General features: G+C 42.6%; 1 protein-coding gene across 1 annotated transcript in view; it reads right to left on the reverse strand.

Moving 5' to 3' along the window:
• Positions 1-20,027, reverse strand: part of adgrl3.1 (adhesion G protein-coupled receptor L3.1) — a 352,576-nt gene that overhangs the window by 153,191 nt on the left and 179,358 nt on the right. Inside the window, exon 4 of the mRNA XM_041259581.1 lies at positions 7,153-7,262. Within this exon, the coding sequence (XP_041115515.1) occupies positions 7,153-7,262 (110 nt within the window). The remainder of the gene's footprint in view (positions 1-7,152; positions 7,263-20,027) is intronic.

The following is a 20,027-nucleotide window of genomic DNA, read 5'->3' on the forward strand; positions in this document are numbered from 1 at the left end:
ATAACCAATCATTTTAGGAGCTTAGAAAAGTAGATTAAATTCTACACTCCCAATAGACCATCAACAGGAAAATGGTATCAAAATATACATGTTTAATTTTTTTTTTTTAAATCTTATCAAACATGTATTTTTCCTCTAATACCTCTAATATCCTCTAACAACCTTCTAATTTTATGATACTGTGCATGTGCCAGAAGATAACAAGCACTGTAGAAACTTCAATCATTTGTATGATTGTTTCAATTATTAATACAGGGGTTTCCTAGTGATGATTTCCCACTTTATTACAAACTGTGACAGAAATACAGTGATTCCTGGTAGTAAATCTCTTTCCCTCTCTGTGAGGGCTCTAAGCAGCAAGAACAGAGTTCCCTGGATAGGCTGGCCTGACGGTTCTTTCCCAGGGGTCAAGGGAAGTCAGCCAGCTAGAAAGGGGGTGGGTCTCCTTTGCATTAACGCATTGACCCAGAAGGGAAACGACGTGGCAGCCGCAGATTAGAGGGGTGGTTGCACTCGTTTACCAAGGGGTCTTGTGTGACGGCATAAAAGGGGATGCAGAAACCCACTCTGTTCCTTTGCTTTGGTTTTGCGCGGCTAGCCACCACCGCATCATGGCCGCGGGAGTTCTGGGCGAGTCAGCTGAGACCCTGCCTCATTGGGGAGGCTCAGGCAGCATACCAGGCTATGAACGACACCAACCTGGCTACAACCTGGTGAAGCTGGCCATCCTCCATCGCCTCAACATTACGGTACAGTTTCACCAGGTACGGTTCAGGGAGTACCGAAGGTCCCCAGACAAGTCCCTCGGTGGTCGCAGAATGGTTGTGTGACCACATGGTACACTGGCTGACCCCCAAGAAGAAAATCAACTTGCAGATGAGGGAGGCAGTGGTTGTGAAGCAATTCTGCTATGTGATCGGTGCCAATATCCAAGCATGGATATGGCGCCAGAACCCCAACACCCTGGAGGACATAGCATTTTGAGGACTCCCTAGTTACTGCCCAGCCAGGGATACTGTCGATTCCTCCCTTCGGAGCAGCCAAGCACCTCCTCTCTCTCCACCACTATCACCACCATCAGCCCCAGGACCCAGACCTCTGAGACCGCCGACCCTAATAGACCCCCTTGCCTCCCCTTCATGGAGAACAAGGTTGGCGCCCAGCTGGGGTAGAGGTGCTGCCCCTGCCCCGTTGCCATACCAGCAATGGGATAGGTATATAATCAATGCTCCCTTTTGTCCTCCCAACTTGTTTTAGGTGCAGCCAACCGGGACATATGGCCAGGTTATGCCCTGCTGCAATGGAGTGTGATGTGGCTGTGTGTAATTGGGTACCTGAAAAAGGTAAGCGAGGGGAAAATGGTCGGGAGCGGCCTTGTATGACTGATGTGGTTTATGGTAACATGAAAACCCATGCATTAGTGGACACAGAGTGTGAGCAGACTTTAATTAGAACAGCTCTCTTGGGTGGTGTGTCGCGGCGGCCACGAGGTCAAGTGGCCATCTTCTGTATCCATGGAGACACAGCAGCATACCCCACACTAAAAGTGTACTTATCGGTAGGACCAATAAAACGTCACCTTGTAGTAGGGGTGGTGGAAAGCTTGCCACACCCAGTTATTCTGGGCTGAGACTGGCCAAAATTCAAAGAATTAATGCAAATAATGGCAGTCTCAGCTGCACACGTAAACATGGCAGAAAAGAGGAAAAGGGAACAAACTGATGTGTTTCCTTTTCAAGCTGAAATGTTTTCTCCTATTTTCTATCCTAGAAAAACTAATAAAGAGAGCAGGACCGTAAAAAGGGAGGGAGCATCACTGAGACAAGGCTCGGGTCTGGTGGTAGAGCGCTCGGATGGTAACAAACAGCAGTCAAAGGTAGTTGGGACGCAGTGTGACCAAGAGGGCGAGGTTACTGGGCCATCTAGGGGAGATGCTACCCCCGCCGCTCTCAATATACCAGACATGTGGTACTCAAGTGCGGACATAGTGTAGGACCAACCTAATGACCCGTCACTAGTGCATGCTTGGGGTCAGGTCCGGTCTATTTAAGGTAAGGATGTTGATGGCCCAGGGGTGCTAGTATTTCCGCACTTCAGTATCAAGGGGCAATTACTGTATAGGGTAAATCTAGCCGCGGGCACAGGTAAGCCTGTAACACAATTATTGGTTCCCCAGTCTTGTCGGACAGAGGTCATGAGACTGGAGTATGATATCCCTTTTATGGGGCACCTCGGAGCTGACAAGACAAGGGAGCGGATATTGGATCGATTCTATTTGATATGACTTCATGTTGATGTTTCGAAATATGTAGCCACACGCACAGACTGCCAGCGAGTAGCACCGGGTCGAGTGTACTCTGCCCCTTTGGTTCCACTGCCGATTATTTCCACCCCTTTTGAACGCACTGCAATGGACATAGTGTGTCCTTTGTACCTTCTGATTCCAGGTATATGCATATTAGTGGTGGTAGATTATGCAACGCGATAATCCCAGAGGCAGTTCCATTGAGGTCCATTAGTGCCACTGCAATAGCCACAGTGCATGATTAGAGTAGGGATCCCCAAGGAGATTTTGACCGATCATGGAACCAACTTTTTATCTAAAACGTTACAGCAAGTATAGAAAATATTAAAAAATACATCCCATCAGGATATCGGTTTATCGTCCACAGATGGATGGTTTGGTGGAACGATTTAATCAAACCTTGAAGCAGATGCTGAAACGTTTTGTAACTCAAGAACAAAAACATTGGGCATCGCTTCTTCCCTACCTCCTTTTTGCAGTGAGAGAGGTGCCACACAGATCGACAGGGTTCTCCCTCTTCGAGATCTTGTACGGCCTACAGCCTCGCAGCATCCTCGATCTGTTGAGAGAGGGGTGGTAGGAGCACAAGGACGTCCAAAAATGCAGTGAAGCATGTGCTACTACCTAGAGATCACCTGGATTTGGTCGGTCGTTTGGCCCAAGACAACCTCAAATCAGCTCAGCACAGGCAACAGCAGCATTACAATAAAAATGCACAAATTCGAACCTTTCGACCTGGAGACAAGGTAATGCTGCTGCTTCCCTCCTCAGAATCGAAATGATGTGCTAAATGGCAGGGGGCATATGAAGTGATTCAGGCTACAGGAAAGGTGAGTTACAAAATTAGGCAGCCTGATCGTCGTAATGAACGTGAAATTTATCATGTAAATTTATTAAAGCCCTGGCACAAGGGAGGCCTTATTTATAGTCCCAGGCAAGGTAGAGGTTAATTTAAGCCCCTGTGCAGAGACCCCTAGCACTAAAATAATTTTGATTGGGGAACAATTGGTTCCAGATCAGCAACAGGAGCTGTGTAAGCTTATTGAGGAGTCCAGCTATGTTTTTTCTGACTTACCCGGCAGGACTAACTTGGTTGAATATGATATTATCTCTCCCTCGGGTGTCACAGTACAAGAGACACCTTACCAGATCCTGGAAAGTCGACAAAGTGGTGTTTGCAAAAAGGTATGGGACATGCTCGAACTTGGGGTGATTGAGCCTTCCAGCAGCGAGTGGTGCAGGTCATAGTGGCCAAGAAAGATGGCACCAACTGCTTCTGTGTGGACTTCTGGAAGGTGAATGCTATTGCCAAGTTCGATGCGTACCCTATGCCTTGGTTCGATGAACTTCTAGATAAAGTTTATTTCTACTCTGGACCTGACGAAGGGATACTGGCAGATCCCCTTAACCCTCAGTTCTAGAAAGAAAACCACATTTTCAACACCAGAAGGGTTGTTCCACTTTAAAACCATGGTGCGCCCGCTGCCTTTCAGAGACTGATGGACCAGGTTTTATGCCCGCATCACGAATATGCAGCAGCATAAATTGATGGTGTGGTGATTTACAGCTCCACCTTGGCTAGGGTTACAGCCGTCCTTCAGTCTCTAAGGGTAGCCTGGCTGACAGCTAACTTTAAAAAATGTGTGTTTCCCAAGACAGAAAGGCTATATTTGGGATTTTTAATGGGAAATGGAAGGGTGAGACCAGTTGTCACCAAAATTCAGGCTTTGGTTGATGCGGCAATCCTCAAATCCAAGGTGAGTTCACTACTGGGATTAGCCGGTTATTACCGCCGCTTTATCCCCGAGTATGCCACAGTGGGTAACCCTTTAGTAGACCTTACCAAAAAGAGTGCACCATATTTAATTAAGTGGTCAGTTGAGTGTCAGGGGGTGTTTGATACTATTAAGCGTAGACTTTGCCAGGCCCCCATTCTAATCACACCAGAATTTAACCAAGAGATTTATCCTTCACACTGACGCATCGCATGTAGATTTGGGTGCTATCTTGTCCCAAAAGGTAGACGAAGGTGATACCTTGGGAGCACAACTACTCCGTGGTCGAAAAGGAGTGTTTGGCCATTAAATGGGCTACTTATGCTTTACGATATTACCTGCTGGGACATTAACTTGATCTTGTCACAGACCACGCCCCACTCAAGTGGTTAAGCGCAATGAAGGACGGCAATGCCTGGATAACTCGGTATCTAGCGTTGCAGCCATTCATGTACCACATTGTACACCGTGCGGGGAAAAACCACCAAAATGCTGATTATTTTTCCCAGGAGGGGAGAGTAAAAAGAAAGATTTATCCGAGTGTGTCTTCGGCTCCACTCTGAGCGGTGGGATATGTGACAGAAATACAATGATTCTTGGTAGTAAATCTCCCTCCTGACCTGTGAGGGCATTAAGCAGCGAGAACAGAGTTCCCTGGATGGGCTGGTCTGAAAGTTCTTTCCCAGGGTTCAAGGAAAGTCGGCCAGCTAGAAAGGGGGCAGGACTCTGTTGCATTAACACATTGACCCGGAAGGGAAACGACGTGGCAGCTGCAGATTGGAGGGGTGGTTGCACTCGTTTACTAAGGGGTCGTGTGACGGCATAAAGGGGGGTGGAGAAACGCACTCTGTTCCTTTGCTTTGGTTTTTGGTTTGAGTTTTGAACCTGTAAGGACTGTGAGAAATAACTTATCATGACTGTTGTGTTTGTTTGTCTGTAATTGTCTTGTTTTATAAATTACTAGACAGCTAACACAATTCCGGAGCTGTCGCCAAGGGCCAGCACAGAGCCAGAACAGCACTGCACTACTGTCACTGATAACTGCATCACCCACCACGAGCACTACTGTCTGCACCCAGGACTGGTGACCGTGTTGGTATTATTGTGGGGCGGATATTTGTGTTTATTATTTGGGATTGCAACCCGTTGTTATTTACTCCACGCAATAAACATTGTTGTGTATTGCCTGGGTCTTATTATTTGGTCACCAGACCTGGATGCAATAAAATCCCTTTCCAACTTGATTATAACTCTCTTTGTCTGTTTAATTACGCACTGCATCACACCTGCACCTGTATCCACTTAACCACTTTGCCACACTAATGTATCTATAAGATAAGGGTCTTTTAGTTTCTAACATGTCCTTGCTTTCTTTAGGAAGGAGCAAAACAATCAGCTATCTGTGGATCTCAATGGTTTAATAATATAATTGTAGCAGTATATTATCTATATGTTAGTAGCAGAGAGACTTACTAATAAAGATTACTTGGAAAAACTAAATCTGGAATGAAAAATTTTGCAAAGTTAGTGCTTTGTCAAGGAAAGATCAGTTTTGTAGATGGAGAAATTGGTAGTTTATGGAAATAATGTCTTATGAGTAATGAAACACCGCATTTATAGTTTTTTTTTTTTAATTATTATTTGCAAGATGTATTATTAATCATTTAGAAATAATTTTATTTTGACAATATATAATTTGCCTGTCTCTGCCCATAATAAATTATACAAATATATTTAGTAAGTCCCAATTAACAGCAATGAATCTTTTGATCCAACTTCTTGTTGGGGTTCATTTTAACATTTTATTACATCCTGCAGCATTTCTAGCCATATTGTTGGTCTACTATTGTGGCAGTGTGAAAGCCCTCCCGCTGCATGTGTGTATGTGTTGATGTGCAGAATATTTGGTGGCAGGGAGTGAGCTAAAATGCTCCCTGCAAAAAATCATGTCGCTGGAGCCGTCAATTGAATAAGTGATAAAATCATTATTTAGGCTCCAGCCACAGGTGTATTTAAAGGGTGATCATGGGTGTTAAAGGGATGGTAGGACTGATGTTGGTGATCGAGGTGGAGGGTTGTAACCTGTGTTCTGTGTACCATACTGTGCTGCCGCATGTTAAGTTTACGTTTGTGAGTTTTTGAATGACATTTGTTTCGGCTCTTATGCCTTTTATTTTGTAAAATGTGTTTTGTCTAGAGTTTCTGTCCATGTAATTTTTGACTATTTAATTATTAAAAGTGCGAATTTGCACTTGAAACTGCAACTTCTGTGTCCGAGTCTCCTTTCCTGGTCCTGACGCTGTCCTGTCACAAGTAGACTAAGATTTATTTAATTTAGTTCTATAATAATTTCTCTGTGTAAAAAGTGCCTCCTATTTTCTGTTCTGAATGCCCTTTTATCTAATCTCCATTTGTGACCCCTGGTCCTTGTCTCTCTTTTCAGGTTGAAAAACATCCTCTGGGTCAACAGTGTCAATCAATACCTTTTAAAATACTGAATGCTTGAATCAGATCGCCGCATAGTCTTCTTTTTGTTCAAGACTGAATAGATTTAATTATTTAACTGTCTGCATATGACATGCCTTTTAAACCCGGAATAATTCTTGTTTCTCTTCTTTACACTCTTTCTAGAGCAGCAGTATCCTCTTTACAGCGAGGTGACCAGAATTAAACACAATATTCTAGATGAGGTCTTAATAATGCATTGTAAACTTTTAAAATTACTTCCTTTGATTTAAATTCAACACTTTTCACTATACCAGAATCTAAGTCATTAATGTAGATTAGGAAGAGCAGAGGACCTAATACTGATCCCTGTGGTACTCCACTGGTTACCTTGCTCCATTTTGAGGTTTCTCCTCTAATCAGTACTTTCTATTTGCTATATGTTAACCACTCCCTAAACACATTCAGGAACCAGCATTCAGTAATTGTAATAAAACCAACCTTAGGCAATATTGATCGTCATTATGATACTGCTTTGTTATAGTTTTGCTAATGTATCAGTATGATAATGCTTAATGAATGCAGCCAACTTTTAAAATTAAAGGGGAAAACATGAAATATACATACTGTAAGGAACACATTCATATTGAACCTCAAGGTATTTGTATGTTCCAGGACAAGGGTCCGGGAAAACATCTGGTCCAGCAATGACTGCACACTGCGTCCGATTATTGCATCTGAAAAATAAAATGGGGAAATATAATTACAGATTTATTACATACAGGTCTCTAACTGACAAGAAGATGCAAATTCTGTTAAAATGTAATGTACACACAGTTGAAAGTATTCTGTGTCAGAGGTTCAAGATCGTATTTGCTATTTTGCAGTTGCTTCAAAATACTAGTGCTAGTTTCCTTATGAATAATTAAATTGGTGAGTACCGAAATTCCACAAAACTGGGGAAGTGTTTCAGCATAAAATATAGAACCGAGCATTTATTAAATACAACACAAGTAGCACCAAATGGCAGAGCCAGCTCCAGTGGCATATCTGCACAATTCTGTACAGAACCTATAATTCCAACATGCAGCTTATTAAAGGGAAGTGCTAAACAAACACAAGCAAAAACAATAACATGTACAACATGTTATAATATGGTTTGTTTAATGATAGATATATTAACATATGTATGTTAAGTTAAAATAGACCTTGCTCTGCTTTAAATGTAGTGCTGGATGCTAGAGAATGTTTTTCATGTTTTAACATCAGACATTGCTGAGCTTAGTTATCACAGTGAAACCAGCTGCTATGAGACTTTCGGAAAGTAAACGCTCACTATAACAGGGCAATGCTTGGTGCTGATAGGTTGAAACAATAAGCACTCGTCCTCAAGTGGCAATGCTTGGTGCTAAATTAGCTGAAACACTGAATTCCAGCCCTCACATGACAATGCTAATTGTTGAAACAGCTGATTCATGACCAATTTTACAGGCACTGAAGATCACCCATACATGACTCATACAGTATGCTAACAAGAGAACAGTTGTGAGCAGTGTTGCCAGATTGGGTGGGTTCACGCCCAATTGTGCTAGTATTGTTTTTATTGGGCGTGAAAAAATGGCTTTGGGTGGTGTATCAGGGGAGATCTGTGTTTCGAGCAAGGCCAGAGAAGAACGAGCACTACAACAAATTCATTAAAAAGAAAAATAATTTTTAGTAGTGTGGAAAAACTTGGGCAGAACCCGAACAGTACACGCAGGTTGAGGGAACAGGTGTTAGGAGTTATAAGCCAGTTTTACATTTGACTGAAGATTTTTTAAAGATTTTTAAAGAAATGCATCAGATGGCCATATTGGTTTACATACAAATACCATTTTTGAAAAAGTCAGTTGAATTGACAGAGGGTTCATGCTTGTCAAATTTGAAGTTAATCAACTAAACCATGTTCAAGTAAAGCGGTTTTAAATTTAAGAAGAAAATGTAGGTCTGGCTGCCATCTTGTTTTACAAAGAACACCATTTTGCCATATTTGAATTTTATTGTCCCAAGGATGATGCCTACCAAGTTAGGAGTTAGCTGGTTAAAATGTTTGCAAACAGAATCAGTTTGATGTTTGGGGTGTATTTTGGCAAATTTGGTGGCAGCAATTTTGACAGTAAAATTTATCACAGCAATTTCTGCTTCTCAAACTTTAAGCGGCTTTGGTTGCTGAAGGATATGCGAAATTTCAGATCAATTGGTTCAGCCGTCACCAAGAAAAAGATTTTGAAAGGTTTTTGAAAAAAGTGCGTCAGGCCACCATCTTGGTTGACACAGGAGCATAATTTTTTTTTCATTTGAACTGTAATCTATACGTGATGATACCTGCCAAGCTTCATGTTGGTTGGTTACACCGCGTGCGAACATAAGCAGTTTAAAGTTTTATGTAGAAAATAATAATAATAACAACTAGAACTGCCAGGCAGTTTTATGGCTTGCAAGCCCCAGTACCAGTACCAAACACTTAAGCAATTACTGGAAGAAGCGGGTTTAGTTAAAAAAAAAAAAAAAAAAAAAAAAGCATCAAACAGCCATTTTGGTTTCAGGTCAACACCTTTTTTTAAAAAGTCAGTTGTATTAAGAACATAAGAACATAAGAACATAAGAACATAAGAAAGTTTACAAACGAGAGGAGGCCATTTGGCCCATCTTGCTCGTTTGGTTGTTAGTAGCTTATTGATCCCAAAATGTCATCAAGCAGCTTCTTGAAGGATCCCAGGGTGTCAGCTTCAACAACATTACTGGGGAGTTGATTCCAGACCCTCACAATTCTCTGTGTAAAAAAGTGCCTCCTATTTTCTGTTCTGAATGCCCCTTTGTCTAAACTCCATTTGTGACCCGTGGTCCTTGTTTCTTTTTTCAGGCTGAAAAAGTCCCTTGGGTCGACACTGTCAATACCTTTTAGAGTTTTAAATGCTTGAATTAGGTCGCCACGTAGTCTTCTTTGTTCAAGACTAAACAGATTCAATTCTTTTAGCCTGTCTGCATATGACATGCCTTTTAAGCCCGGAATAATTCTGGTCGCTCTTCTTTGCACTCTTTCTAGAGCAGCAATATATTTTTTATAGCGAGGTGACCAGAACTGCACACAATATTCAAGATGAGGTCTTACTAGTGCATTGTACAGTTTTATCATTACTTCCCTTGATTTAAATTCAACACTTTTCACAATGTATTGCCACAGTGTCAAGGATGATGCTTGTGAAGTTTAGAGTTAGTGAAGTAAATTGTTTGTCAACTGAAGCAAGTTTCAATTTCAAATTTAAACATATAACTCGTGGTCATCTTGTTTTGTAAATATATTGTATCACATATTTGTATCCCATTGTTACTGGGACATTAACTGCCAAGTTTGGAGTTTGTTGGTCAAACAGTTTTCAAACAGCAGCAATTTGTTGTTAGGGGTGCGTTTCGATAAGATTTGTGGCAGCAATTTTGACAATAAAATTTATCAAAGCAACTTCTGTTTCGCAAACTTCATGTGGGTTTGGATGCTGATGATATATGCCAAGTTTCAGATCAATTGCTTCACCGGTTCCCATGAAGAAGATTTCGAAAGGTTTTATCAAAAAATGCGTCACGGCACTAATTGCAAGGACGCAGCAGCAATTTTTTTTCAGCATCTGACAGCCAATGTATCCAGCTTGTTATCTGCTAAGTCAGAACCTGATCAGTCACACAGCTTCGAAGGAGCAGCAGTCTTTAACAATAACTAGAACTGCCAGGCAGTTTTACGGCTCCCAAGCCCCAGTATCAGTACCCATCTAAGCGTGTTTAGTTCCCTTTCAATTCGAATGACAACCATTACTGAGTGGGAAGAGCCTCTCTGACCATCAATCACTGAGCATATATAAAAAAGCTGCCCTATCAGTTCCCTCCTACCTCCTGTTGAAGAGGGCCGTCTTCACAGTAGCACATCGCCATTTTCTCTCTCACTCCACTGAGACAGGTCATAGATCGCAATTGCTTTCTTGTACCAAAATTGCCTGATTTGTTTGGTTTTTAACGACAAATTTATTGGATAAAATCACGCTCTCGGGCGTTGTTACGTGTGCTCTCACCTAATTATCGCGTCAGTTTTCTGACTAGAGCTGGATTCGACCCATCTTGAGGGACTAGCGAGCAGCCATTACTCTTTTTCACTACACAAGGCCTTGTATAGTTGATATACTGTGTGGGGAGCTGTTGTGGTGCTGTAAGGAGACTCTGCGGGCTTGCGGCGTCATCCTCTATGCGATTTAATCGGTCACAGTAAGAAAAAAAACAAAAAAAAAACAGCTCGGGCCTAGTGCCCCTCTCAATGCCTTGGGCTTTCCTAGCACCGCTGCGCTTGCCCTCGGTGACCACGGCGACTGAATTGGCTGCATAACCCGGCATCGACCGTGGTTTTCCCACCGACTTGCGAGGCTGAGAAAAACAGCGCCTACCCGGTCCCGATTGACTCGACACCGGTGTAAACATCTTCGGCGCCACCTAGAGCCCGGCACTAACCGTGCCTACCATCGGGACTGACCTTGGAACAGGTCCACTAGGCACTGACTGTTAGGCACCGACAGCGCTTTCCTCGAAGCCGATCCCTGAACCGATTAACTTGGCACCGGTGACTATCGTCGAAGCCATCTGCAGCCCGGCACCGATTGACTCGGCAGCGACCACACTCAACGCCGATCCCGGCACTGACTGATTCGGCACCAGGGAATCGCTTGGAAGCGTCTACAGCCGGCACCGACCGTGCTACTATTGACAACGTGCGCAGCAGCTTCACCTGCAAAGCCATGTCGGTCCAGTCGACTGAGTCCTCTGCTGGATTCCACCAGTGTGACCTGTGTGCGGCGAAGCTGCCCAAGCAGGACAAGCACCGGTCCTGCACCAGATGCCTAGGGGCAGAACAATGGTAGGTGAGCTGGACTGCTCTCCCTGTAGGAAGTTCTCGAGGAGAACTAAGCAACGGAGAGCAGCCCAATCCCCAGCAGAGTCTCTCTCCTCGAGCCATGAGAGAATGAGATCAGTGGTCCAAGAGCCTCCGCAGAGTCATCCAGGGCCCCCCCTGCTATAGTGACCAGGGAGCTCTCACACACACCTGGGTCACCCTCCCTTTCCCCACCACCGGTACAGAGGCACAGACACCTCTCAGGAGTCGAGATAGTCACTGCCGAGGCAGTACCGCTCGAGGGCATGCTCACCAGGAGACAGGAGGTCGCTGCGCAGGCACCGCTCCCCTTCCCCACACAGGCGCAGATGATCCCCATCACAGTGCCTCGAAGGCGCCCAAGCTCGGCCGAGCGGCGCTTCGCAGAGCGAGCAGAGACTATAAGGGATCAGCTGACCATGCTGGAGACTTTATTAATCACAGGGCAGGCTGTCCCCTACCACCGGGCAGCCCCAGCCCCCAGTCTTGTTCCCCATCCCCTCTGTCTAGACCTCCTACTCAGACCCAGCCACCTCCATCTGGCAGGCCAGAGGTCATGGTTGAACGAGGTACGCTGTCATATTCATGTTGAGACGTAGTTGCAGTTTACTTCACTATCCAGTGCATTTGTACTACTCAACAAGCTGTTTAAAGACGCTGAAACAATAAAAATCACTCTCCAGGTGACAAAGCCTAACTCAAGATAAAGTAATATACTATTTTTTGGTGGGGGCTCCTTACTGCCCTTGCCACACGTGTTGCAGAGGGAAGAGTTCCAGGCGCTAATGCAGCATGCACCTAAAGCCACGGACGTTCCCCAGAACAAGAGGGAAAGGGAAACCGCTTCTTCCAGCAGAAAGGGCACCTACAGCATGCCCTCCCTTTATACCAGGACTTCCTGGAACTGGTGCACTCCTCCTGGAGCAACCCAGCGTCTGCACAGCAGAGTCTGCTTAATACTGTAGGAGCCCAAGAAGTGGGCCTAGGAATAAGAGGCCAGTGGAAGGGACATTGGCAGCAAGCGCACATAAATGTGCAAGAGCTGCAAGCAGTGAGCCTGGCGTTATCCCATTTTCGCCAGCAATTAGCACACAAAAATGTGCTGGTCTAGACGGACAATACCACAGTGGTAGCCTACATAAATGACCAAGGCAGCCTGCACTCACCTCGCCTTCACCACGCAGCACACAGACTCCTGTCCTGGACGCATAGAAACTTACGTTCCTTCAGGGGAGTTCACCTCTCCAGTGTGGACAACAAGGCAGCAGACCTTCTGTCCAGAAGAGCTCCAGACAGCTAGGTGTGGAGGCTGCATTCTCAAGTGGTGAAACAGATTTAGGAGAGGTTTCAACCTGCACAAGTCAACCTCTTTGCCACAGCCGAGTCCACTCCTTGCCCCCTATGGTTCTGCATGGAGAGAGAAGGGGAGGGGGGCCCTGGGAGTTGATGCGCTAGCTCACCCCTGGACACAGAGGCTATTGTATGCGTTCCCTCCACTACCATTATTACCCCTGACACTAGAGAGGATCAGGGTAGAGAGAGCACAGGTTTTGCTGGTTGCACCCAGATGGCCGAGACGCCCCTGGTTTGCTCTACTCTCTGATATGTTGTCGGATCAGCCATGGCAGCTCCTGCTGTGCAAGGACCTCCCGAGTCAAGCGGAGGGGCAATTATGGCACCCGAACCCAGACCAGCTCCAACTCTGGGTATGGCCGTTGAACTGAGTTGTCTATTCGGACGAGGTTTGCCAGATGCAGTAGTATAAACACTTCAGTCTGTTAGGGCGCCAAGCACTAGAGCCCAATATTCATATAAATGGAATGTTTTCCAAGACTGGTGCCTTGCCAAAGGTCATGATCCTGTGACTTGCCCTATTGAGACAATATTAATCTTCTTACAACACTTGTTTGACGTAGGAAAATCAGCATCCACTTTGAAGGTATATCTGGCAGCAATATAGTGTGCCATGACAAAATCGGTGTCCCCTAGGGCACATTTCCTGGCAGTGCAATTTCTTAAAGGGGCTCGGAGGCTTTGTCCTCCCATGAAAAGTAAGGTCCCCAAGTGGGATCTAGAACTGGTACTGCAAGCCCTTATGTGTCCCCCATTCGAGCCCATGGCGTCAGCAGAACTGTGCCCTGTTTCATTGAAGGTGCCATTTTTAATAGCCATTACATCTGCAGACGAGTAAGTGAGTTTCATATACTGTCCATTGATGACACATGCATGGTTTTTATGGGAACAAATCCATCCTTTTTGCCAAAGGTGGTATCCTCATTCCATATTAATCAATCAATGGTTTTGAAAACTTTCAGAGCTCCCCCGCACAAGTCAAAGGAGGACCGTAGACAACACACGCTATGCCCAGTTCGGGCTCTGTGCTGTTATTTGGATAGGACGGCGTCCTGGAGACAGTCCAACCAGCTGTTTGTCTGCTATGGGTCCCGCTCTAGAGGTCAGGCCCTATCGAAGCAATGTCTACCGCACTGGGTGATACTCTTGGGTAATGAAAAGACGGACTCCCCGTTACCGGGGGACATTACGGCACATTCTAGCAGGGGCCAGGTAACTTTGTGGGCTTTCCCTCATGGCGCCTCCTTAGATGAGTTATGCAATGCTTCTACATGGACAGGTAGTCAGACATTTGTGCCTTTTTACCGCCTTAATGTTGCAAACCAAGTGAGACCCTCTCTGGGCTCTAGTGTTGCAGGCGGCATTCCTTAGGCGCCATGTGGGCTCTAAGGCTATCGCCGTGATGCTGTGCTGTCAGTAATCTGGAGCCACGACAGCTTTGGTACAGCTTTCCCATTCGGTAATGGTTGTCATTCGAATTGAAGGGGAACATTAGGTTATTACCATAACCCTGGTTCCCTGAAAGAGAATGACAACTATTACCCTTTGAGGTCCTGTTTTTGAAAGAAAATGGCGATGTGCTACTGTGAGGACATCCCTCTTCAACAGGAGGTGGGCGGGACTTCCCCCTCACAGCAGGGCCCTGATAGGGCAGCTTTTTTATATATGCTCAGGGATTGATGGTCAGAGAGGCTCTTCCCATTCGGTAAACAAAGTACTATTGAATAACAGTTAACACAGGAAGTATTTATTGATACACTTTCAAATTTGAAGGAAGAGATGAGCTCACCAGAGAGCCATCAATCAATAATATAAACAAGCATACTATTGTACTGTAAACATTACACATACATATGTGTACTAATAACCAAAAAATAGTATATTACTTTATCTTGAGTTAGGCTTTGTCACCTGGAGAGTGATTTTTATCGTTTCAGCGTCTTTAAACAGCTTGTTGAGTAGTACAAATGCACTGGATAGTGAAGTAAACTGCAACTACGTCTCAACATGAATATGACAGGGTACCTCGTTCAACCATGACCTCTGTACGCCAGAAGCAGTCTTACTGAACAAGTATGTTAACTTAATTTAAAGCAACATTACTTGTGTTGATGATTATATATGATAAATGTATTGATTTGGTTACAAACAACCAAAAAAAGCCTTGCATGTTTTTGCCCTGTGCCGTGTAAAAGTAAAATTTCTCGGACAGCATTGAAAATGTGTTTTTTCGCAGCAAACATATTCACAAAATCCCTAGTAATTAGCACATAAAACACAAGAAACGAAAGTTACAATTAAGCATTTGAGCCTGAAGGAGCGGGCTTAATCGTGTGGTAATGTCCGCTTCGTGCAGTTGCAGTTTCGTGCATTAACGTAAGAAGAAGGGCATTGCCACACAATTAAACCGGCTCCTCGGGGCTCAAATGCTATTAGAATATGGATACGTTAAACAATATTAAAAATATATGTTTTCCTAAAAGTTTTATCCTGATTTTATGAAGAACTGTTTTGGTTGCTAAGCATTTACCTCAGTATTCCATGCGATTTAAAAAAAAAACATCTGTGGTCTGTGGTCTGTGCAAGCTCTTTGGTTTAATCCAAGCGGTGGACCCTGTAGACTACTTCCAGTTGAGGCGTAAAAACAATTTAATAAAGTTCCGTGTTTAATTAAAATATTCTACTTGAATGCAGCTGTTCGTACCCTGTTTTGTGAAGTGTTTGTTAAATATTTTTTTAAAAAAAGTTATCGATGAGTGCATATTTGTGCAGTCAGATATCAGTATTTACAATTGAGCTACTTTTTAAATGTGCTTTTTGATAGTCGTCCTGTTCGTTGTGTTCATAAAGTTTATTCAAAGTGCTGTCAGAGAACATTGTACCGTGTTTGTGTTGCTTTTGATCCGTTTAAATAAAGTTATTGAATGTCAGTCTGCATTTATTTGTTTATAATTGTACAGTATAACTTATTTATTTGTACTAAATAAAACGGCGCACCACGCCGCATCTTTTTCTTTGAACTGCAGTTATTTGTGTTATTCTTCTGCCTTCTGGCCTGACGTCACCGCAACGCCATTGCCTACCACACCCCCAAACTAAAGTGTAAAGTTTACCATATTTACAGTATTACAAATAATGTTATAACTATTTACAGAGTACCAGTAGTAGGATAATAATAAATTGTGCAGCTCCAAACTAGGATGTTATATTTACACATTTTCAAAACAATGTGGGTGCAAATTAGACATAAAAACATACATTTTTATACTCAGAAAAGGTAAGTTACTCTTAGTTATTAATATCATAACAGTGCACATGAACAAACGTGCTACAAAATTCTGAAATGTAATTTCTTGAAATTACCAGATACAGCTTAATCCAAATATAAACTTGCCACAATATGCCTGTACAGTCAGCAACTTAAAACAATATATTACTGAGAAAAATTACACTTTGTAGTGTTTTTTTTTTTTTTTTAACCATCCAAAAAATAACCATTAATAATGACAAGTAATGACAACACTAATAATGACAAAGCATGTTCTATATACTAAAACAGGAGTAATACAATATATTCAAGCTTTTTTCATACAAGTTGTTAACAAGTTTTTGACTTCCTGCATCTACTGATTAAATATTCCAGTGTTTTCGCAAAAAAATAAAGACCTACTCAATGTTACTACTCAAGGAGCTACCTCTGTCTTCACCACCATCACCACCTTGAGCAGAGCAGCAGGAGCTGGATTTGTCTCCACCCCCGCCTGAGGGAGAGCAGCAGGAGCTGCCTCTTCCTTCATCACCGGAGGGACCAGGACAGGGTGCTGGCAGTCCTCAGAAGCCCCTGCATAGGTTGCTGAGGGGAGCACAGGGGAAAACCGCTAGGCCGCCTTGAACGCTGCTGCCCTGTCATGCATCGTCTCGGGATGTCAGTTTTCCGTCACCTATGGGTGCATGTTCGTCGTCGACCGGGGATGCCTGCCAGGAACCGTCCAAGGATGCCTGCCTGTCACCGCCCGCTCCGCTCAGGGATGCCACGTTTGGATTCCCTGGGGCTGCCTGCTGCTCTGCATCGCCTGGAGCTGCCTGCTGCTCCGCATCGCCTGGAGCTGCCTTTGTCTCCTTTTTATCCCCTATAGTTGCTGAAGGTCCCACATTGCCTGGGGCTGCCTGTGTCTCCTTTTCTTCTCTTAGGGTCGCTGAGGGCTCTGCGTTGCCTGGGGTCGCTGAGGGCTCTGCTTTGCCTGGGGTCGCTGCCTGCTGTGCTTCGCCTGGGGTTGCTATGGAGCCCCATAGAGGGGAACTGTGGGAACATTTTCTTCCCACTTCTCGATGCACTGACGCAGTTTAGACAGAATAGAGGCAGCGATTATTTTTGTAGCATCCGCAATATTAATTATATAATAGAACTGCAAATGATATGGCGACATAAGTGATATTGTACAAGCGCCTCCATTTTATACAGTATGTAGTTTTAATAGTGGGCCCCTTTACTCCACCCTTGTTGCAGTAAGGGGATATTCAAAATCTCTTCATCCAACTAGGTAATGACCTCAGATATTATTATTATTATTATTATTATTCTTTTTATATATCACCTTTCATAGTGGACCACCATCACAAAGTGCTTTACAAGATATGAGACTAGGGTGTGTGAACTATGCATTTGCTGCAGAGTCACTTACAACAATGTCTCACATCAAAGATGGAGCACAAGGAGGTTAAGTGACACACTGAGCTGGGATTTGAACTGGGGACCTGCAGGTTACAAGCCTGTTTCTTTAACCACTGGACCACACAGCCTCCTTCTTCTTCTTCTTCTTCTTCTTCTTCTTCTTCTTCTTCTTCTTCTTCTTGCAATTTAAAGGTGAAACAGACTATTGTATCTATTTTACTACACTAAAGTGTAGTAAATATAAAAATAAAAAAGTACTAACACTAACTGAACTTTTTTAAAATGTATTTTTTTTATTTTATCAATGCAGCCTGGATGCATTTCATTAAGCCTGTGAGGGAACCTTGTAATGTTAGAATGTTATTTTATATCATTCTTATGTTCTGTAATTTTCACACTGCCTAATTTAATAATGGTGATTTTTTATTATTATTATTTATTATTATTATTATTATTTATTATTATTATTTTAGAAAAGTCATGACATTAGGAAAATGACTGCTGAACAAAACTGAAGGACCGCAGACCAGAAAGAAAACTTTCAAATTAATAAAATGAGAACAAGGACCATTTTGTAGTCGATGTTCTTATGTATTATGTAATTTGTGTTAATCTTCTCTTAATAACACATTGTTTTCTCAATAAATTCAGTTTGAGACAGTGAAAGTGCAGAAAGTGTAGGTTGTTGTTTCACTTGCTGATGACATTAGGTAATCCTCATAGTCCAGCTTATTTACATAACTGTGTGTGTGATGCCTCATTCTTTACCCTTAAATTAGCAGTCTCAACAACAAAATCATTAGATTATTAGACTAGTGATGGTTCAGTAACTTATTAAACATACTGATTTCTTTTGCAGGCTGTCTACGAAATATACACAGGGGAAGGAAGTCAGAGAGATCAATAAGATCCAAATCTTTATTTAAGAATTCGAGATCAATTGTGTTCAGTTGGATGAAATTAATCTACAATAAGTGCAGCTTTTTTGTTATTAATTTCACATGTTCAATGTATAGAATAAAACCTTGCATTTGAAGATTTACATCAGTATTACAGGATCCATTTACTCAACTTTCTAACATAAGAGTGAATTAAATTTACCTGACTAGTGTGGTGAGGGGCAGATATGTCATATGTTGTATGTATTAATTTACCAAGCTGTTGCTATAAATGCTACTCACAAAGAACAAAACTACAATATTGTTTCAATTTCAATGACTTTGTTTCTGGAAACATTCAGATTTTCTCAAGGACAACTGGACATAGTAGCAGATGGCATTGCAGGAGCTCAACAGCACTAACCAAGATGGCAAAAACCATCCATAACATTCAATCAGTGGAAAAACTTCATACAAAAAATGGTCAGGTTTTAGGAAGTCAGAGAGAATTTGTTGTTATTGATGAAAGTAACTTCAGACACCAATGAAAGGTATTCTTTTTTCACTTTTTAAAAGTTTTCAGTTTGTACATTTATGTGCAAAATCCTGTAATAGGACTTGTAAATGCCAGTAAAGGTTTTTAAAAATTAAAAGTAAAAACATGAATATTGAGTATATATTAATTGTGCATAAATTAATTGTTTGCTACTTTTGTAATTACGTTTTTGTTAATTAACCCATCTTAAATGTATCAGTATTTTAAATACCTTTCCAAAATGATGCATGTTTAGAGGTCTCAAACTCAATATTTATTTTTAACATAGGAAAAGCAATCTCTAAAGTCTGATTTTAAATAATAAAAACATTTCTATGATATCAAGTAATAATTGTGATGACCTTCTCTAATAGTAACTTTTTGTCTTTAATAGTATGGAAGAGGCACATTCTCTAACACTTGGCAACAGAGAAAAATGTTTTTTGGGATGCTTGGTGTACAAGAAAGAGGACAGAAACCTATCCTAAGACTTGTGGATAAACGGTCTCGAAGAAATGTGATACCTTGGATTGCCCAGCATGTGTGCCCAGGCAGCAACATCTTGAGTGATGAATGGCGGGCTTATGAAGGAGTGTTGTCAAATCTGGGATGCAACCGTTTTCTCAGGGAATCACAGCAGGTGGGTTTGTACATCCCACATCCAGATGGCACGTACAACATTTAGAAAGGGCATGGGGAACCTACAAAGCAGATATGGAGACTACGAAGGGAACCGGTCCGAAAGCCTGCTGAAAGAAAATCTAAATGTAACTGAATGGACGTACTGGCTTGCTAAACGCCATGCCGATGGTCCTCTTAGCAGGCTGGTTTTTGATACACAGACCCAGTTCCCTCTATCTGGGAAAAACTAAACACACTGGAGCAATTATTTATGTAGTTACAGTGTTAATCAGTAGATACAGAAAGTCAAAAACTTGTTAACAACTTGTCTGAAAAAAGCTTGAATATATTGTATTACTCCTGTTTTAGTATATAGAACATGCTTTGTCATTACTAGTGTTGTCATTACTTGTCATTATTACTTACGGTTATTTTTCGGGTGGTTAAAAAAAAAAAACACTACAAAGTAAGTGTAATTTATATTTTTATAATATA

This window comes from Polyodon spathula, chromosome 1 (assembly GCF_017654505.1).
Source record: "Polyodon spathula isolate WHYD16114869_AA chromosome 1, ASM1765450v1, whole genome shotgun sequence".
Lineage (NCBI taxonomy): Eukaryota > Metazoa > Chordata > Actinopteri > Acipenseriformes > Polyodontidae > Polyodon > Polyodon spathula.